The sequence below is a fragment of the Cheilinus undulatus genome, linkage group 11 (genome assembly GCF_018320785.1).
Source record: "Cheilinus undulatus linkage group 11, ASM1832078v1, whole genome shotgun sequence".
In the NCBI taxonomy this organism is placed as follows: Eukaryota; Metazoa; Chordata; class Actinopteri; order Labriformes; family Labridae; genus Cheilinus; species Cheilinus undulatus.
The window spans coordinates 47,717,862-47,741,783 of NC_054875.1; the positions used below are offsets into that span (position 1 = coordinate 47,717,862).

Here is a 23,922-nt window from a genome sequence, read left to right on the forward strand (position 1 = left end):
CTTTTTGGACTCGCATTCATTCGAGACCTCCCAGAGACTGCCCTTTGGAACCTCCTTGTTCTTCTTCACTGGCCGTGACAGCAGCTGTGGCTTTCTCAGTTTGACACAATGGTCATCCTTCCTCTGTTTTTTTGTCCAAACCTTCACTTCAGCACTTTAAGACCTCCTCCAGTGCAGCCACAGATCCTACCTCTGTTATCCTGCAGAGGTTAGCGGCTCAGGACTCTGGGTCATTCCTGAAGTTTCTAAAGAAACTCAGCAGAGTCGCTGACTAAATCTGAGCCTGGCTTCCAGGAACAGACGGGTGTTTCCCTGCTGGTAATGACCTGAAAGTTGGAGGAGAGTTTTCTGTGAAATCATCAGGAGACGGGGAGGGAGACGGCATTGAGGTTGAGCAACAGATGAGGATGAGGAGGAGTGTTGGGAAAGAGAACGAGGGGAAAAAAGACGAGAGAGAGAGAGAGAGAGAGAGAAGACCATGTTTACAGAAAGAGAGAGGAATATTAGGTCGGCAATGAATGAATGTTTGTGTATCAGAGTGTTTGTGATTGTGTTAATGTGGGTGAGGACGAGGAGACATCCCAGCCTGTCTCTGACCGGTATGGAAGCCCCACTGGGACATTTCCATATTAATGTTTCTGTTGTTTTTGTGACCCAAGAGAAAAAGGGAAGGAGCAGCAGGAGTTAGAGAGAGAGGGAAAAGAGGGATGGAGGTAGAGAAGAACCTGGAGACATGATGTCTGTAGGTCTCATTCATCCTGGTCACAGTCATCCTAAGGAGGGACCAGGTATCATTTTGGAGGAGTCTTTAAGAACCTGAACCCGGTCCAGTCCTGTTGGTCTAGCTGTGTGAGAGAGGGAGTTGTGGTGAAAGGAGTAAGATGAGACAGAGCGGGGAGTGAAGGGAGGAGATACAGCAGACAGATTACTGCTGATTCTGGCAGGAAAAATGTGCGTACAGTGAAAGGACAAGCTTCTAGATGAGATAAGGTGTGAAGAAGAGTGGGAGGAGATCAGCAGGGTCCAGAAAAACCTGACTGAGGTAATGGGGAAACACTGATTTTGGAAATTTGGGCTGATACTGATGTTTTTACTTATTTCATTTACATTTCATTTTTTTATTTGGTCAAAGACGAGTAAACCAACATGTTCTCACACGTTTTACAATTAAAAATAGAGCTCACAGCTCATGTTAAAGCCTTAGACAGGCCAATAAAGACGCTTTGCAAAGTGAGCACACTCGATGCATGTTGCTGTTATTATAGGCATCAGACTTAGAGAGGAGAGAGCACATTTCACCTGATTACCTGGCTGCCGTGCTGATGACTGGACTCAGACTGACCGACTGTCTCTCACATATCTCTGTTACGCTAACGAAGGCTTCAATCATGCCTCCTGTGTGCACCAAGCTGGAGAGGTATTTGTTGTAAGCAAGTGCACAACCTTACATATGACCTTTGACCTCCTAAATCTACTCAGTTCATCCTTAAGTCCAGGTAAACTTTGTTCGATGATGACTATTTTAAAGATCAAGCTATGGTAATATTAAAGCGTTTCAAAGCTTCCTGCAGAGTTTGGGGTGAAAACAAACCAACAGTTGTTTCCATGACGGCCTCAGAGCCTGAAACTAAAGCAGAAACCTGCAGAGGAAGAATGTAAATCCTCTCCACAGGAAGTCCTGTAATTCTGAATTAATACCGCAGCGCTGCATGTGATTATTTGTTTTCGGGTATTTCATCATCTGTACTGTACTCGGCTCATTATTAGCGCTCTGAAACCAATAAAAATGAACCCAGAGGAAACATCCAGAGAGGTTTACAGCTCTAAATCACTGCTGTGATCCGAGCCAAATCTTTTTTAGTGAAAGAGGAAGATTAAAACGCCTGTAGGAAAGGTCAGTTTTAGTAATTTAAAAGGCCCCAGGCAGAGAGCAATGTGAGGCCCTTCATCATTTATCTAAAATTAATCATAGCGAGGGAAACAAATGTTAAAAAGCATCTCTTTTCAAGTAACAAAGCCAGAAAGCTAAAGGAAATACCCTTATAAAACACATACACCAGCAATCTTTCCTTGATGTTGAGCAAGCCTCGCTCCTCGCCAGTTACACCCACTTTCCAAAAGTTGCCGACTATGGCCTCCAATTTAGCAGAAATGGAGGGAATAGGCCCCGACATCCCCAGCTTCACCAACATTCCATACATGCCTTCGAAGATGATGTCATCAAACCCCCAGCAGACTGCCTATCTTTGCCTCAAGATTTGCCAGCAGTGTGCTCAGAATGAATCAGCTTGCTGACAGCTGATGAGGGCTTGTGTGAGATCAGCTGATTTCAGTTATAAGGCGGTGCTTGACTCCGTGACCTTCCTGAACTAATGCTATAAACTTCATTTACTGTAACATGGAAGAGGCTATTTTGTACAGATATGGTTTTGGTGTGCTATGAAATTTTGGCTTGATCTTTGGTGTGCCTTGTGCAAAAAAAAAGATTGAAAATCACTGGTCTATTGTATTGGTGCCCCAGCTTTTAGGAAAAATGCAATTAAAAAAAAACAGACAAAATCTCTGGGCCATCATCATTTGGTCCCTGAGGGCCATTAAATAATAACAGGGCTGTAATGATTGGGGGTGTTGGGGAGTTCGATATTTTGGACAACGATATGATATTTACCAGTATCACAAATCTGCCACGACACGATTTAGATTCAATTCAATATGGGGCCAACGATATCAGGCGATTTAATGCAAAAATTTCACAGTTACAGAAAAAAGCATTTCTGCAATCAAATCAATCAATTATAGACGGGTCTCTGTATTTAATAAAATAAATACCTCTAACAAAAACAACAAAGACCTGATTACCCTTAAATTAGGAACACAACTATGAACATTTGTGTTAAAACATGTTGATTTAAAACAGCAAACATTTTCAGTGCCAAATGTTTTTATTTCCTCACATCCCCAGGTCACTCTAAAGCACCAATATGGACTTTTTCTGCAACCCTTTATAATAATGATCAAAATGTTTGGCCTGTGTTCCCATTTTAGATTTTTTTTCTTAAACTTATTTACACACATGTGGACTTCAACAGATATCTCTGCTCTATATCAGTCCTTCATTCTTTACACAAGAGCCTATTAATGTGGCAGATAGTTCATTTTTGATATATATATATATATATATATATGATGTTATAGTGACGCATTTTTATTCTTTTTTATTTATTGCTACATTAGCTGGGTTTCCATTACAGTTTTTCACAAAATAAAATCGATATTAAATTTCAATGAAGTACAATTGCACTTTGAATGTGTTTCCATTGAAGGGAGTTTTGGGCGTAGGCCTTGCAATTCTCATAAAATCTCATCTCGCATGAATCCACTGCAGGGAAGCTTGACGCTCAAAACCTGTTGTGTGTTGGTACGGTTTTGGTTACATCTACGGCGGTTGCCTTGATAATTTGAACAAAAGACGTAGGCGACGGATGATAGAGGTAAAGTCCGTATGTACGGCAAAAGCCACGCATAAGGATAGAAGTATGATGTTAAGAAAAGCCTCGTCTCTTCTTCTGTCTACACGTACCGTGCCATGTTGTCTCGGAGTGACTGATCACGTGACAGAAAAAGTGTTTCCATTGCACTTTTGTGATATATTTCTATGTCGAAACACCTGAAAAACCTCCTCATGAAAGCGTTAAAACTTTTTAGCGATATTTTAGGGTTTTTTCAAAATTCAGGTGTTACCATTACCAGTTTTTTATTGCGCTATTTCGATTTTGCACATTTCCAAGTGTAATGGAAACCCAGCTATTGACTTTAATAAATGGAGAGTTTAGACTGGAGCAAAGTTTTATTATAAAAGACATTCCTGTGATGTGCAGCTTTATAACAGGAGTGAGGGGGTGGGGGTACACAGAGAACAGCTGTCCTGCTTGAACCACTTTAAATTTGGACAGCTTATAATTTCATTATAAATCTAACATGAGACGGCGATGTAAAATCAGTGTATCAAAGGAGACATGCAGCAGTGGATTTTTCCCTCTCTGTGTATCTGCGGTCTGCTGCAGACAGCGCTCGCTTCCTCAGCCATAATGAGTGTTTTTATCCGTGAACGATCTCATAGGCGGTTATATTCAGATAAGACATAGACATAGCTGTCAGACTAAGGGGAGAGATCCATCCTGCAGCAGTGTCTGTCTGAAATATATCCACACAGCATAGAGAGGAGAGGAAATCCTCTTTACCTCGGCCACAAAACTTTAAGCCACTGCTGCTACTTAGTTGGCTAGCAGCTAGCTTGTTGAGGACACTGCCTGGGGCGGAAACTGTCAACAGGCGTGAGGAGGAGTTTCAAAATAAAGTGTAGCGTGAAGCATCGATTTCGATCAATGTTTTGACTTTCCATCAATCTGATTGGATCATTAATCGACCAATCGACATATTGAAATACATCACTGAATTGTTACACCTCGAGTAATGATTAGTAAATACAGATTATTGATAATAGAATGATAATAATCCCTTAATATTAATTATTATCATATTACAGCGGTGGGTGGAGACAGGCCTTGTCACTCTGCAGTGATAGGCCTGTGAAGCACAATGTAAAGTAAATCACTTTCTTTCATGTTGTTCTTTGCTAATCCACTCTGGTCTTCTCCAGCGTGTCCCAAAAGCAGCCCTCTGCTCCGCTTGAGATATGTGTCCAGGTCTATTTTTGGTGAAAGCCACAGCCGAACTGGGCCAATCAATAAAGCAGTGGTTTTCACACTTAAATTGCCCAAGGCACACCTAGAATCAGGCCAGATTCTCAAGGCACACCATATTCATGTACATAATTGGTATTGTGCATAATTTGGAGTGCTAAGAAAGCTAAGGTCAAGCTTGATGGAGTCTCTTTAGTCTGGGCCTTTTCATCCCTGGATAATACACCCAGACACCGCTGGCAGTTTTTGGACCCTTGGGACATCCACAATACAACCAGCGGCTCATGACACCCCTCCTACCTGCCTGGATAGAACTATAAGCCACACCTACTCACCCTGACTCCACCCTTAACGTGTGGACTTAATATTTTTCAGCAGATTAATTTCCCATGCCCTTTGTTAACATGCAAAGACATCCAGAGCACGGCTTGGGTTGTGTCAATCCTTCCTGCCAGATGGTGAGTTTAGGCAGCTTACTCCCCACATCTACGCCTTACTTCAGCTTCAGTTTAGCTCAAACGTTTGAACCCAGAATCAACACAAGGAAGGTAGTCTGTTGTTTTACACACTTTTGCCACAGGAACTTGTAGTTCTCCGTGGTCTTGGGTCACCAGTTGCTTAGAGCAGCGCTGGACTCCAGAAACACTTCCAGTGGGCAATGGCTTAGAGCAAAGTGCTGCATGCTGGAGCGCAGAGCAGGCAGAGTATGTGGAATTTGGGGGTATAATCCTTTAGTTTGGTTGTGTTGTTAGGGTATGGCGCAGTCTTTGATAAGAGTTGAGGGAGGCTCCAGGGCAATCCAAAGCCATGCAGCATTTTAGATCAGAAAGCAGAGTCATGGGCCGCGGGCGGCCCAGGTTCAAGTCCAGCCTCTGGCACCATTTCCTCCCCGCTCTCTTCCCTGTTTCCGAGTCCATCCACTGTCCTCTTCTATCTAATAAAGGCACGAAAAGGCCCAAAAATAAATCTTTAAAAAAAAAAAAAAAGAAAGCAGAGTCAGATCTGTTTCCGTCTGTCAAGTTTGAAGCTTCAGATGAAAAATAAAAAATGGCCACAGCTGATCATAATCCTGAGTCTAATGACTTTGAGGACTTGGGAGGTCAGAAAGTATTGAGAGGATGATAAACAAGATGTTGGGTCGAGTCTTTTCCAGGATTTGTTGATGTAGAAGAAAAAGAGAGTTTCATAGTTTCTGTTCTGAATGTGACTCTGTATCTCTTATAGCCGCAAAGAATCTCCAACAAATCATCCACACCACATTTCTGTGTGTCCGTGTGTTTATTTGTCCAGCAATGACACACAACACAAAACAATAGTCAGGGGTCTCCTCCACATTCCTCTCTCTCTCCAGGCTCTCTAACATCTGCTCCGTGTTTTGACTCGAGGGTCATGGACATGGTCAACATGCACACCAATGCACGCACCGACACACATGGGCACGCTCATTATTAACCAATCAGGAGGCTGCCTGGTCTGGCAGCAGCTGAGTTTTGTTTCTTTGTCTTGATAAAAAAAAGTCTCTGATCATTTCATCACTGATTTATCTGATCAATGACGTGTTTCTAAAAGCTTTAAGCTCCTTTAAAGACATCAGGACAACAGATATTCTTAAAGTACTCCACAAAACATGTGGGATTCCTGCTGCTACAAAAGTTCAGTTTCTAAAACCTAAAAATTATAAAGAATTTTTCATAATTTCCAGGTCAGTCAGACACCAGATGTGCTGCTCTCCTCACACACCTTCTATGTTGTTGATTAGAGGCCATAAACCATGTTTCTCATTTCCTTCACTAATTTGCATGTAAGTCAGTGTGAAATTCTATCAGAAGATGAACAATGTACATTCAGAGTCTGAGTGTCTGCTTCATGTACGTTTAGGCTACAGGTGATGCTGCTGGAGCTGCTGGGCATGAAGCTCCAAGCAGATACTCCATCAGGCCTCGGTGAGCAGATGCCCGCTATGAGCGACCGCTCATCCTGTTGAGCATTCAAATACCGTCCGTTAGCGGCACGGACATGCCGATTGTTTATAATTTCCCAAACATGTTGGGCAGAAGATCGCTCAGTGGTTTACATTGCTGGCTTTGGTACAGGATATTGGGAGTTCAGATCTCAGCCTGGGCATGATCAGTATCCAGTGTGGACCCTCTGCCAAGGTCCTTAACCCCATAAACTCCTGCTATATCTCAGATGTGCGCTGCTTTGGATAACAGCCACTGCTCAGTGTCATTCTAACATTGTGAGACATCCACAAGTTTGTTTGATCATAAGTTGCACTCGTGGGCCTGGTCCTGTCAGATTAACCCAACTTTCAACATCTTTAGAAATGGTTAGACATTTAAGGTACACAGTACCTTTGAGTTCATTTGGAAAAGTCCTTAAGTCTCTCGGTCTACCTGCTCTTTTTCTCCCCATCACAGTGATTTTTGGATTCTGAAAATAACTTAAGTATTTAAAGTTAAATGGAATTATTGAACTGAAAAAAAAATGTAATTAAATAGGCATTTATCTGGTATAATTTCCCTTTTCAATCAAAGAAAATCCCAGTACATACAACACAAAGAAAAATGATTGCAAGGCCATTTTTTCCAATATCGTCCACCCCTTCAAAGAACTGCTCATCAAAACTCATTGATGAGTTTCACATAATGAAGGTGAAAAGCTGTTAAAAGTGGCCTTCCTGGGTAATGTCACGACTGATGTCCGTGTATCCCTAATAAATATGGATGACGCCTCCTAGTGTCCAACACATGAAAGTGCACTTTTCTACAGAAGGATAAAAAAAAGCTGATAAAGCAGCCATTAGGGACAGGACAATATTGCCATTCTTTGTGACTGAGCATCTTGGAATTATTTTTTACTGGAATTACAGAGTCAAAACAGGACTACTATTACATATCAGCAAATAACTGAAGAAGTTGGCCAACCAGGAAAGCAGCGTATATTTCCAGGGATGCACAACATTATCAGTCTGGTGTCATTATCCACAGATATCAAAATTTAAATATTATTATTATTCACATTTTAATTTTTTATTTACACCCAATATTTTGCCTGTGTATTTCAGCATATATCAACTGTAAAATTTGCTAATATATACTAATAAATTACTGGAGTTTCACGCTGAAACTGACCTATGTCTGTTGGGTATTTCTCTTTATCTATCTTCATTCTTTAAACTTCAGCTTTTTTAAGGACTTAAGTTTGTTTCCTTGGTCATCCTCAAACCTTAAAGTGTGTCCAAAAGGACTGAAATTTTTCATCTGAAAAGTGTATTTGAATACCGTATCGATATCAGTATCTGCAATATTGGCATATCAGATATCAGCAAAAATACAATATTGTGCATCCCTGTATATTTAATATATGGACATATGAACGGCCGAACGGGCTAAGCTAAGCTAACTTGTTTAGCCATTCAAATGTTCATGTTAAATAAGCTATTTTCAATCTAACCATCCCTTCCAACTGTTCACTGAAATGTTCAAATATATCAGCACTACCAAAACCATCTCCTCGCACCTCATATCAGCTCATAAATCCTGATATATTTCACACCAAAGTAGGTAACACCATAATCATGTCGAGCTGATAAATATGACTTCTAGTAGCCTGTAGTACGGTCCCTCTGAAATCTACCGCTAATTTTTCCAACGTACTCGCAGCACTTTCCAGATGAAAAAATTACAGAGGGGAGGGGTTTCGCAGGCATGTCGGACATCATAATCTCCGTAGGAATTAAAAGACTTCCTGTTGACTAACTATAACCACACGTATGTGGAAACGAGGCGTCATGCCAGCTTGCTAGGGTTAGGGTTAGTCTTCCCAGTCTGCTCACTCTCACTGGCTGTTGTTGGTATTCACTGGAGGCAGCCTGACCTCACATCGTCAACATGTCTGATTTTTAGAGTTCTACCTCGGTGAGGCTCTGATGCTAAAGGAAGCAGAACATAACGTTGAAAAGCTTGAAGTGTTTCAACTAGGGATGCGTTCCGTAAATCACTAAAACAGTTAAATTTGTTTATTAAATTAGCCGCCGCAGGATTTACCAGTTTGTTAAAAGAATATCCATCATTTTTATAAACACGGGCTTGAAATCCCGGTCTTTAACGCTCTTTTATACTGAATCTCCCACCACTAGAGGTCGCTGGAGCTTCAATTAATGGCCGCTGAGCTTCCTGTCTGGCACTTCACGGATGTAAACATGAGCAGCTCAGCGGCAGCGTGCGGTAGAAACAGCACGGTATGACAGTTTTTTAGTGTAGTAAATGGAAATAAAGTGGAATGTAAGCTGTGGAGGGTTGAACTCACGTATAACTTCCACCTGAAGTGAAAAGAGGCCACACATCCCACCACGATATCAATCTACAGAGAAGACTGAAGGCTGGCGGCGCTAGCTTGCAATGTTAGCCTTGCTGTAGCGAGCATATCAAGCTAACGTCACACCCGCTGACAATATGACCCTTTTCTAGGTATTTTCTCCTCTTTAGACTATTCGGTTAAATGAAATGTGAATGAGCATTTAGCTGAATAAGGAAATAGACGCTTAGGAACATCCTTAGTTTCAACAGGAAGGCCACTTTTAACAGCTTTTCTCCTTATAACAGAACACCGATTCATTGTTTCAGTATCTATAGGGGTCTGCCGTACCATCATTAGCTTCATATGAAGGCTTTTTGAGGGGCTTGGACCTTGATGTTGGATCCAGGGGTCCATCAAGTCTGTTTTGATGTTTCTATTCATTCTTGGCCCCTCATTTACATTCATAATAAAATCTTAATCCCTCACAGCCACTTTAGACATGTGCCTTGATGACTACAATGAGGCTCCAGGTGGCTGCCTTCCTTTACCTGACGGTAAATCCACCTATGTACCTGTGTCATATAAATCTCTAGATTTTGGCTGCATATTTACATAGTAAACCATAACAATAACTCCCTCCTCACAGCTGACTCAGCCTAACCGTGAGCATTACTTCCTATGGAGGAAATTGTCTTCAGGTTCAATTAAAAGTCAGCATGAAGGAAATAAAAATGTCAGACAGACAGGGTCGGTGTGCGGGGTCAGGCGTGGGCTGACCTCATATTCAGGAAATAAAACACTCAGAAACCCACGATACCCTGAGGTCAGATATCAGAGGAGGAGGAAGCAGAAAGAAAATGTTTTTATGGATAAAAGCGATAATATCCTGTTTCTGCCGTGTTGGCATGAGAGCATCGTTTAGAAAATAAACGCATTCAGCTTCATCCTCCACATTTCCTTTACAAGATATTAAACGTAGGACGGATTCCAGTCATGTTTAAAGATGAAAAATGGAGCATCCATCTCCAGCAGTCAGAGAAAAACTGTTGAGTCTGCAGGAAATATCTGTGGTTGTTTATAACAAAAACACATAAAAGATGATATATACTATTAATAATGAGTTATTAAAATTACTGAGAGATATTTACAAGCTTTAATACCAAATAAATCTTAATCAGAGGATAATAAGTCATTAAAAGCAGGAAAAAGAAGCCAGAGCCAGACTCAAACATCAACAGTCACAGTAAAGTCCTCCTTCAGTCCCTTCATGTTTGAGTGTGATGTACTAAATGAATATTCTGTGTGTTAAATGAATGACTCTCTTTGTTTACTATCTGTGTTTATGTTTAAGTCTCGTATAAATGAAGTATTTCTCCGAGGCTGTTTATGATTTATGTTCCTCATTCCTGCTGATCAGCTCGACCCACGGGAAGACTTTCATTGGGAAAGCTGCATCCAATTATAAACTGAATGTTTGGATTCTGTGCTCTCTTATTACACGTTTGTACTCAGAGTTTTGGTTTGGGGGTTAACGATATTTTAAATATACAGTTTAAAAAAATTAACTCAAGATCCAACCACGAGGACTTTTGGACCACATGGTCTGTTAGAAATAAAGATTAGGGACAGCTTTGAAAATAGAGAGTTAATTCTGTTTGATAAATCCACATTTTTATGTATTAATAAATTATTGATCCAGAATTCCTCCTTTATGGTGAGGTCAGGGACCATCAACTTTTCTGTGCATGAGAATCTCACAAAGGCAAAAAACTCATGGCATAACTTGACAACAGACATGACCGACAATATTGACGTACCCAACCAATCATCACAACTGGGAAGTGAGGAGACCAGATGCTGCAGTTTTGGGGAGGAATGTTGTCCCATTCCTGTCTAATGTAGAATTCTAGCTGCTCATCAGTCATGGGTCTTCTTTGCTGGGTTCTTCATGCGTTGTCTGGATGGGAGCATATGTTGCTCTACATCAGTGTCAAAGAGCCAACTATTTAAAAAATACCTTTACAAGAGCCACAATCTAAGTGGTGAAAAGTGGCAAAAATGGCTTGAAGTAGCAATAAAAATAAGTTAAAGATGGCTAAAATGGTCCAAAAGCAACAAAAATGTGTGAAAAAGAAAATGGGGAGAAAAAGTGGGAAAACAGTCAGAAAGTAGCAAACATGAGTGAGAAGTGACAAAAAAATGTCTTACAGGTGGAATAAAAATGAGAGAAAAGTGACTAAAATGGGCAAAAAATGGAAACAAGGGGTATGTAATTGCAAAAGGGAGCTTAAATGAGCAAAACATGGAAAAAAAATGGGGAAAAAGAACAAAAATGGGGAAAAGTGGCAAAAAGAAGAGGCAAAAATTTGGGACAAAATGGAAACAAGTGGTATTTAATGCCAAAAGGTGGCCTATTTACTCAAGAAGTGGCAAAAAAAATGGTTTAAAAAGGGCAAAAATTGGATAAGAGTGGCAAAAATTGGGAAAAAGTGTCAAAAAGAATTTGCAAAGATGGGCAAAAATAGGAAAAAAGGGGTATTTAATAGCAAAAGGTAGCTTATAAGGGCAAAAAGTGGCAATAAAATGGTAAAAAGGGCAAAAGTGGGATAAAAGTGGAAAAAATGGGGAAAAGTGGCAAAAAGAAGCTGCAAAATGGCCAAAAAAAGGGTAAAATGGGGTATGTAATGGCAAAATGTAGCTCATATTGGTGAAAAGTGACAAAATAGGTGAAAATGGCTAAAAAGTTCCCTTTTTAAGGTTTTCTGGGGGAATAGTATTTAAAATTAAGACACAAAAGGGTCACAAATCATCACAAAGTGGCTCCAGAGCCACAGGTTGAGTATCACAGCTCTAAAAGCTCTCTCTACTTTTCAGCATTGATAGTTCCTTTCCAGATGTTAGAGCTGCCCACGCCATAGGCACTAATGCAACCCCATACCATCAGAGATGCAGGCTTTAGAGCTGAGCTGGGAGAACAAGCTGGATGCTCCCTCTCCTCTTTAGTCCACAGGAAACGGCGTCTGTGGTTTCCTCTGACCACAGAACAGTTTTCCATGTTTCCTCAGTCCATGTTAAATGAGCTTTGGTCCAGGCGGTGGTTCTGGATCCTGTTCACATATGGCTTCTTCTCTCCATGATCCAGCTTTAACTGTCACTTGTGGATGGCACGGCCAACTGTGTCGACAGACAATGATTTCTGGAAGTCTCCCTGAGCCCATGCAGTGATTGAACCATGCTAGTTTTTAATGCAGTGGCCCCTGAGGGCCCCTTCAGTCTTGTCTCTTGCTCACAGAGATTTCTCCAGATTCTCTGAATCTTCTGATATTATGGACTGCAGACAGAGGGATATTCAAAATGCTCCTTTTATACCCAGTCATGTAACTGACCTGTTGCCAAATAACCTATTAAGCTGCAAAATGCTCTTCCAGCTGTTTTTTTTTTTTTTTTTTTTTTTTGGTATCTCTTACTTTTCCAGCTTTTTACTACCCGATCCCTATTTTTTGGGATGTGTTGCTGCCTTCAAATTCAAAATGAGTTCATATGTTTCATGAAAAAGTAAAATGTCTCAACATCTGATATGTCGTTTATGTTCTGCTGTAAATCAAAAATGGGTTTATGAGATTTGACAATAATTGTCTTGCTATTTACATTTTAAACAGCGCTAACTTTTTGGAATTGAGGTTATTTATCTATTTATTTGGTTTTTTTTTTTTGATGGTTCATGGAATGAGTTTTCATTCACATCCAGTTCTATACCACACAGAGAACCACCAGTTCTACCTGATCTTAGATCCCTAATCTTAGAACCTCTCTGTCTTGGCTTCTCTGCAGAAGTGGGACCCCAGTCTGAAGTTGATCGCCGAGGGTTACGCTGCTAAATGTATCTGGAACCACAACCCTGAACTGGAGGAGACTGGTGAGAATCTGTACGCCAGCACTAAAGTTCTGGACCTCCATGAGGCTCTGGAGGAATGGTTCTTGGGTAAGTTCAGACCACAGACTCCTGTGTTGAACAAATACAGTTGTTCTACTACTCTGCATTTATTTGACAGAATTGATCAGTGCTGGGCAGGACGCTGGTTTAGCCCAGCTAGTAGAGAAGACTCCCTGAAGCTAGAGTCCTCCATAGAGGGGTGAAAGACTCAGCCCCAGATCCTTGTGCTGTATGGTACATGTCTTCCCACATTGCCTGGCCCATATTATCTTCCTCTCTTCTGCTGTCTAATCAAATACAGTGAGAACATTGGACTTTTGTAGATGTCTAATATGCTAAATTTTACAAACTGATAGTACAAATACCAATGCCGATATAGAGCTGTAGTTCAGACCTTAAACCATCGTCCTACAAGCAATCTCTAAAGTTTAAGGAATGAAGATGAACAGAGAGAAAGATTCAGTTACAGCATATAAAGACAGATTTTTAAAGCATTTATAGACAATTTTTCCACCAATATTAACCAAAGGCTAAAATTGATAGCCCATAGTTACAGCTGTTTAAGGCCGAAGTTCATAGTCAGTACAGGTTGATACTTACAGCTACTGTAGGTCAATATTTACAGCCACTAGGGGCAAATAGATAGGGTATATATTATATCTTATTTCATATTGAAACATTACCAAATTTTAGAGGGTTTTAGGCCGGTATTTAAGCTAAAATAGACCAATATTTACAGCCAAAATAGACCATTATTAACAGCCAATATAGACCAATATTTACAGCCAATATAGACCAATATTAAGAGCCAAAATAGACCTATATTTACAGCCAATATAGACCAATATTAAGAGCCAAAATAGACCTATATTTACAGCCAATATAGACCTATATTTACAACCAATATACACCTATATTTACAGCCAATATAGACCAATATTAAGAGCCAAAATAGACCTATATTTACAGCCAATATAGACCTATATTTACAACCAATATACACCTATATTTACAGCCAATATAGACCAATATTTACAGCCAAAATACACAGATATAAACAGCCAATATAGACCAATATTTACAACCAATATAGTTCAACATTTACAACCAATATAGACCTATATTTACAACAAATATAGACCTATATTTACAGCCAATATGGACAAATATTTACAGCCAATATAGTGCAATATTTACAACCAATATAGACCAATATTAACAGCCAATATAGACCTATATTTACAGCCAATATAGACCAATATTTACAACCAATATACACCAATATTTACAGCCAATATAGACCGATATTAACAGCCAATATAGACCAATATTCACAACTGATATAGACTTATTGATCCGGCCAATATAGACCAATATTTACAGCCAATATAGACCGATACTAACAGCCAATATAGAGCTATATTTACAGCCAATATAGACCAATATTTACAACTGATATGGACCTATATTTACAACTGATATAGACCAATGTTTACAACTGATATAGACCTATAGTTACAGCCAATATAGACCGATATTAACAGCCAATATAGACCGATACTAACAGCCAATATAGACCAACATTTACAGCCAATGTAGACCAATATTTACAGCCAATATTGACTGATATGAACAGCCAAAATACACCTATAATAACAGCCAATATAGACGTTTATTTACAGCCAATATAGACCAATATTTTAAGCCAATATAGACCAATATTAACAGCCAAAATAGACCTATATTAACAGCCAATATAGACCAATATTTTAAGCCAATATAGACCAATATTAACAGCCAATATAGACCTATATTTACAACCAATATAGACCAATATTTACAACCAATATACACCAATATTTACAGCCAATATAGACCGATATTAACAGCCAATATAGACCAATATTCACAACTGATATAGACTTATTGATCCGGCCAATATAGACCAATATTTACAGCCAATATAGACCGATACTAACAGCCAATATAGAGCTATATTTACAGCCAATATAGACCAATATTTACAACTGATATGGACCTATATTTACAACTGATATAGACCAATGTTTACAACTGATATAGACCTATAGTTACAGCCAATATAGACCGATATTAACAGCCAATATAGACCGATACTAACAGCCAATATAGACCAACATTTACAGCCAATGTAGACCAATATTTACAGCCAATATTGACTGATATGAACAGCCAAAATACACCTATAATAACAGCCAATATAGACGTTTATTTACAGCCAATATAGACCAATATTTTAAGCCAATATAGACCAATATTAACAGCCAAAATAGACCTATATTAACAGCCAATATAGACCAATATTTTAAGCCAATATAGACCAATATTAACAGCCAATATAGACCTATATTTACAGCCAATATAGACCAATATTTACAACCAATATACACCAATATTTACAGCCAATATAGACCGATATTAACAGCCAATATAGACCAATATTCACAACTGATATAGACTTATTGATCCGGCCAATATAGACCAATATTTACAGCCAATATAGACCGATACTAACAGCCAATATAGAGCTATATTTACAGCCAATATAGACCAATATTTACAACTGATATGGACCTATATTTACAACTGATATAGACCAATGTTTACAACTGATATAGACCTATAGTTACAGCCAATATAGACCGATATTTACAGCCAATATAGACCGATACTAACAGCCAATATAGACCAACATTTACAGCCAATGTAGACCAATATTTACAGCCAATATTGACTGATATGAACAGCCAAAATACACCTATAATAACAGCCAATATAGACGTTTATTTACAGCCAATATAGACCAATATTTTAAGCCAATATAGACCAATATTAACAGCCAAAATAGACCTATATTAACAGCCAATATAGACCAATATTTTAAGCCAATATAGACCAATATTAACAGCCAATATAGACCTATATTTACAGCCAATATAGACCAATATTTACAACCAATATACACCAATATTTACAGCCAATATAGACCGATATTAACAGCCAATATAGACCAATATTCACAACTGATATAGACTTATTGATCCGGCCAATATAGACCAATATTTACAGCCAATATAGACCGATACTAACAGCCAATATAGACCGATATTAACAGCCAATATAGACCAATATTTACAGTCAATGTAGACCGATATTAAAAGCCAAAATAGACCTATATTTATAGCCAATATAGACCTATATTTACAACCAATATACACCTATATTTACAGCCAATATAGACCAATATTCACAACCAATATAGACCTATATTTACAACCACTATAGACCAATATTTACAACCAATATAGACCGATATTAACAGCCAAAGTAGACCTATATTAACAGCCTATATAGACCAATATTTAATGCCAACACAGACCGATATTAAAAGCCAATATAGACCAATACTAACAGCCAAAATAGACCTGTATTAACAGCCTATATAGACCTATATTTACAGCCAATATAGACCAATATTTAAAGCCAATATAGACTGATATGAACAGCCAATATAGACCTATATTAACAGCCAATATAGACCAATATTTACATCCAATATAGACCAATATTTACAGCCAATATTGACTGATATGAACAGCCAAAATACACCTATAATAACAGCCAATATAGACGTTTATTTACAGCCAATATAGACCAATATTTTAAGCCAATATAGACCAATATTAACAGCCAAAATAGACCTATATTAACAGCCAATATAGACCAATATTTTAAGCCAATATAGACCAATATTAACAGCCAATATAGACCTATATTTACAGTCAATATAGACCAATATCAACAGCCAAAATCCCCCCTTTAATAACAGCCAATATAGACGTTTATTTACAGCCAATATAGACCAATATTTTAAGCCAATATAGACCAATATTAACAGCCAAAATAGACCTATATTTACAGCCAATATAGATCAATATTAACAGCCAAAATAGACTTATATTTACAGCCAATATAGACCTATATTTACAGCCAATATAGACCAATATTTACAACCAATATAGACCAATATTTACAACTAATATAGACCGATATTTACAGCCAATATAGACCGATATTAACAGCCAAAGTAGACCTATATTTACAGCCAATATAGACCAATATTTACAACCGATATAGACCTATATTTACAACCAACATAGACCTTTATTAATAATAATAATTAATGTCAGTATCAACAGTCAATATAGGCTGATATTTACAGCTGATCTAGGGTATTTTCAGCTAATTAATGCCAGTATCAACAGTCAATATCTTGATTGTGAAAATAAATAGAGACATTTCATATCTGCAGATACTTATAACATGTTGATAATATCAGGCATCTTTAAACTAAAGGTCAACTTTAAGTAATGTTGGGCATTTAACTGACTTTCAATTTCAGTTATGATTTTGAAAGTTTAAGGAATGAAGATGAACAGAGAGAAAGATTCAGTTACAGCATATAAAGACAGATTTTTAAAGCATTTATAGACAATTTTTCCACCAATATTAACCAAAGGCTAAAATTGATAGCCCATAGTTACAGCTGTTTAAGGCCGAAGTTCATAGTCAGTACAGGTTGATACTTACAGCTACTGTAGGTCAATATTAATATATTAATATTATTAATATATTATATTTACAGCCAATATAGACCTATATTTACAACCAATATACACCTATATTTACAGCCAATATAGACCAATATTTACAGCCAAAATACACAGATATAAACAGCCAATATAGACCAATATTTACAACCAATATAGTTCAACATTTACAACCAATATAGACCTATATTTACAACAAATATAGACCTATATTTACAGCCAATATGGACAAATATTTACAGCCAATATAGTGCAATATTTACAACCAATATAGACCAATATTTACAGCCAATATAGACCAATATTTACAGCCAATATACACCAATATTTACAGCCAATATAGACCGATATTAACAGCCAATATAGACCAATATTCACAACTGATATAGACTTATTGATCCGGCCAATATAGACCAATATTTACAGCCAATATAGACCGATACTAACAGCCAATATAGAGCTATATTTACAGCCAATATAGACCAATATTTACAACTGATATGGACCTATATTTACAACTGATATAGACCAATGTTTACAACTGATATAGACCTATAGTTACAGCCAATATAGACCGATATTAACAGCCAATATAGACCGATACTAACAGCCAATATAGACCAACATTTACAGCCAATGTAGACCAATATTTACAGCCAATATAGACCGATACTAACAGCCAATATAGAGCTATACTTACAGCCAATATAGACCAATATTTACAACTGATATAGACCAATGTTTACAGCCAATATAGACCTATATTTACAGCCAATATAGACCGATACTAACAGCCAATATAGACCAACATTTACAGCCAATGTAGACCAATATTTACAGCCAATATAGACCGATACTAACAGCCAATATAGAGCTATACTTACAGCCAATATAGACCAATATTTACAACTGATATAGACCTATAGTTACAGCCAATATAGACCGATATTTACAGCCAATATAGACCTATATTTACAGCCAATATAGACCTATATTTACAACTGATATAGGCCAATGTTTACAGCCAATATAGACCTATATTTACAGCCAATATAGACCAATATTTACAACTGATATAGACCTATAGTAACAGCCAATATAGACCGATATTAACAGCCAATATAGACCGATACTAACAGCCAATATAGACCGATATTAACAGCCAAAGTAGACCTATATTTACAGCCAATATAGACCAATATTTACAACCGATATAGACCTATATTTACAGCCAATATAGACCAATATATACAGCCAATATAGACCGATATTAACAGCCAATATAGACCGATATTAACAGCCAATATAGACCAATATTTACAGTCAATGTAGACCGATATTAAAAGCCAAAATAGACCTATATTTATAGCCAATATAGACCTATATTTACAACCAATATACACCTATATTTACAGCCAATATAGACCAATATTCACAACCTATATAGACCTATATTTACAACCACTATAGACCAATATTTACAACCAATATAGACCGATATTAACAGCCAAAGTAGACCTATATTAACAGCCTATATAGACCAATATTTAATGCCAACACAGACCGATATTAAAAGCCAATATAGACCAATACTAACAGACAAAATAGACCTGTATTAACAGCCTATATAGACCTATATTTACAGCCAATATAGACCAATATTTAAAGCCAATATAGACTGATATGAACAGCCAATATAGACCTATATTAACAGCCAATATAGACCAATATTTACATCCAATATAGACCAATATTTACAGCCAATATTGACTGATATGAACAGCCAAAATCCCCCCTTTAATAACAGCCAATATAGACGTTTATTTACAGCCAATATAGACCAATATTTTAAGCCAATATAGACCAATATTTACAACCAATATAGACCTATATTTACAGTCAATATAGACCAATATTAACAGCCAAAATAGACCTATATTTACAGCCAATATAGATCAATATTAACAGCCAAAATAGACCTATATTTACAGCCAATATAGACCTATATTTACAGCCAATATAGACCTATATTTACAGCCAATATAGACCTATATTTACAACTGATATAGGCCAATGTTTACAACTGATATAGACCTATAGTTACAGCCAATATAGACCGATATTTACAGCCAATATAGACCTATATTTACAGCCAATATAGACCTATATTTACAACTGATATAGGCCAATGTTTACAGCCAATATAGACCTATATTTACAGCCAATATAGACCAATATTTACAACTGATATAGACCTATAGTAACAGCCAATATAGACCGATATTAACAGCCAATATAGACCGATACTAACAGCCAACATAGACCAATATTAACAGCCAAAGTAGACCTATATTTACAGCCAATATAGACCAATATTTACAACCGATATAGACCTATATTTACAGCCAATATAGACCAATATATACAGCCAATATAGACTGATATGAACAGCCAATATAGACCGATATTAACAGCCAATATAGACCAATATTTACAGTCAATGTAGACCAATATTAAAAGCCAAAATAGACCTATATTTATAGCCAATATAGACCTATATTTACAACCAATATACACCTATATTTACAGCCAATATAGACCAATATTCACAACCAATATAGACCTATATTTACAACCACTATAGACCAATATTTACAACCAATATAGACCGATATTAACAGCCAAAGTAGACCTATATTAACAGCCTATATAGACCAATATTTAATGCCAACACAGACCGATATTAAAAGCCAATATAGACCAATACTAACAGACAAAATAGACCTGTATTAACAGCCTATATAGACCTATATTTACAGCCAATATAGACCAATATTTAAAGCCAATATAGACTGATATGAACAGCCAATATAGACCTATATTAACAGCCAATATAGACCAATATTTACATCCAATATAGACCAATATTTACAGCCAATATTGACTGATATGAACAGCCAAAATCCCCCCTTTAATAACAGCCAATATAGACGTTTATTTACAGCCAATATAGACCAATATTTTAAGCCAATATAGACCTATATTTACAACCAATATAGACCTATATTTACAGTCAATATAGACCAATATTAACAGCCAAAATAGACCTATATTTACAGCCAATATAGATCAATATTAACAGCCAAAATAGACCTATATTTACAGCCAATATAGACCTATATTTACAGCCAATATAGACCAATATTTACAACCAATATAGACCAATATTTACAACTAATATAGACCGATATTTACAGCCAATATAGACCAATATTTACAACCGATATAGACCTATATTTACAACCAACATAGACCTTTATTAATAATAATAATTAATGTCAGTATCAACAGTCAATATAGGCTGATATTTACAGCTGATCTAGGGTATTTTCAGCTAATTAATGCCAGTATCAACAGTCAATATCTTGATTGTGAAAATAAATAGAGACATTTCATATCTGCAGATACTTATAACATGTTGATAATATCAGGCATCTTTAAACTAAAGGTCAACTTTAAGTAATGTTGGGCATTTAACTGACTTTCAATTTCAGTTATGATTTTAGTTTCTCAACATCGTATTAGGAATAAAATGGAGATCAGATAATTATTGCTCTTGTCCACAGGTTTTGTCATTTGTCAAGGAGAGTCCCCCCTCCTCTTCATTTACAGCACAGCTCTCCTTAAAAAGGCTCTTATTTTAATTTAAGTGAGGAGCAGAGGAAGTGAAAAGAGAGATTTTAAGATGACAAAAAGGCATCGGATGGTTAAAAAAAAACGGTGAACTCTCTGTCATGTTGGTCCATGTATTTAACAGCCAATAGTGTTTTTATTAAAAAGAGGAAAAATTTGAGCCATTTGCCCATTGTTACTTAAGATAAGGACAACAAAAAGGACAAGTCCTTTCTGTTTTGGTTTTAGATGAGAAGACCTGACATCTATCTGGATATTTACACTAAAGAAAAATAACAGAATGACCGTCATAATACCAGAGGAGGGCTGTGTTTCCACTCAGGCTGCCCAGAGAGTGAAATAATAAAAATCTAATAATTCAGCTGAATTACTTCTAACATCATATGATGTAATGACCTGATCTAATACCCTCTAGTTTAATCCAGTTTATTGTGATGTTTCCATGGTACAGCAGCTGTTAAAAAACAAACTCAAATCTCAGTGAGTTCATTTGAATATTTCTCCAAACAAAATAATTCAATTATTCTTATTCTAATCCAGCTGGCGCGTACAAATAAACATTTTATTTAAAGAAATAAAAAAAGGATTTTCTTTGTCTTAAATTCAGATGTACTAACTGGTTTGGATTGAAAATCTCATTTCAACCATTAAGAAGGAAAAGATTTCCATTCTGCAATGGTAGACTATTTCACGCCTATTTTTAGGTTTTTAGGTTTTTCTTGTTTATATAAATGTCCTCTGTGACTTTAAGATGATCTGTCTAAATCTTGGAGGTCAAAGGTTAAAGGTAAAGGTCACCGGTTGCATTTTTCCAGTTCTGTTGGCAGCACAAGGTCCCATGAGGCTACAGTTTACCACTCAGCTGCAGCAGGTAGAGCTAAACATTTCAGAAAAATGTGATTTTCACTGATACTGCAGATTTGATATTCACTCTTGTATTGGGGGTAATGATCATTTTATGTCACACTAATTTTGACAAGAAAAACAGAAACAAAAACAAGCAAAGTTGTTTTTTAGAAACTATTTTAGCCATGTCAGAGTCCAGGCTGCTGAAATGAGCTACGAGCTACTTCTGCTAATTTAGAATGTTCAGAGTGTGCAGCTTTACATATTTCTTCTTCTCTAACTTTGACGGTGAAATTATGAACATTTTTGAAGCAGTTCTACTTCTAATGTGATAACATAACTTTGAATGTTCTGTTTTTAGAATGTGTGGTAGAACATTGCACTAAACCTGAGCTCCTACCAGTGACACCAAAGCCATCAGTAATAATCCAGTATAATGTATTATAAATGATGATTTGTAATGTTGTTTCTTCCTGCAGAACACCTGAGCTACGACTTCAACAACAACAGCTGTGATGAGGACAAGATGTGTGGACACTACACTCAGGTCAGACACAGACATGTGTGAATATACCCTCCTGTCCCTCCAGCCTAATCTGGTCTGGTCTGATCTGGTCTGGTCTAAGCTGATCTGGTCTGGTCTGATCTGGTCTCTGTGTTTCAGATGGTGTGGGCCGATACTCACAGAGTGGGCTGTGCCGTTCACCTCTGTAATGACATGGAGGGACTGAACTGGGAGATGCCAACACACTTCCTCGTCTGCAACTATTACCCAGCGTCAGTACCACAGCTAGAACACATCTGAAACAAATGCAATACTAGAGCATAACTACAACATGACTAGTGCAAAACTAGAGCATAACTAGAATAGGACTGGTGCAAAACAAGAGCATAACTAGAACATTACTAATGCAAAACTAGAGCATAACTACAACATGACTAATGCAAAACTAGAGCATAACTACAACATGACTAGTGCAAAACTAGAGCATAACTACAACATGACTAGTGCAAAACTAGAGCATAAAGTGGAACATGACGAGTGCAAAACTAGAGCATAACTAGAACATGACTAGTGCAAAACTAGAGCATAACTAGAACATGACTAGTGCAAAACTAGAGCATAACTAGAACATGACTAGTGCATAACTAGAGCATAAGGAGAACATGACTAGTGCAAAACAAGAGCATAACTAGAACATTACTAGTGCAAAACTAGAGCATAAAGTGGAACATGACTAGTACAAAACTAGAGCATAAGGAGAATATGACTAGTGCAAAACTAGAGCATAACTAGAACATGACTAGTGCAAAACTAGAGCATAACTAGAACATGACTAGTGCAAAACAAGAGCATAACTAGAACATGACTAGTGCAAATTTAGAGCATAAAGTGGAACATGACTAGTGCAAAACTAGAGCACAAAGTGGAACATGACTAGTGCAAAACTAGAGCATGAATAGAACATGACCAGTACAAAACTAGAGCATAAAGTAGAACATGACTAGTGCAAAACAAGAGCATAACTAGAATAGGACTGGTGCAAAACAAGAGCATAACTAGAACATGACTAGTGCAAAACTAGAGCATAAAGTGGAACATGACGAGTGCAAAACTAGAGCATAAAGTGAAACATGACGAGTGCAAAACTAGAGCATAACTAGAACATGACTAGTGCAAAACTAGAGCATAACTAGAACATGACTAGTGCAAAACAAGAGCATAACTAGAACATTACTAGTGCAAAACTAGAGCATAAAGTGGAACATGACGAGTGCAAAACTAGAGCATAAC

The 23,922-nt window shown here is 37.2% G+C and overlaps 1 protein-coding gene across 1 annotated transcript in view; it reads left to right on the top strand.

Moving 5' to 3' along the window:
* Positions 1-23,922, top strand: part of LOC121517379 (peptidase inhibitor 16-like) — a 42,209-nt gene that overhangs the window by 12,669 nt on the left and 5,618 nt on the right. The window contains exons 2-4 of the mRNA XM_041799081.1: positions 12,837-12,987; positions 22,607-22,674; positions 22,792-22,904. Of these exons, the coding sequence (XP_041655015.1) occupies positions 12,837-12,987; positions 22,607-22,674; positions 22,792-22,904 (332 nt within the window). The remainder of the gene's footprint in view (positions 1-12,836; positions 12,988-22,606; positions 22,675-22,791; positions 22,905-23,922) is intronic.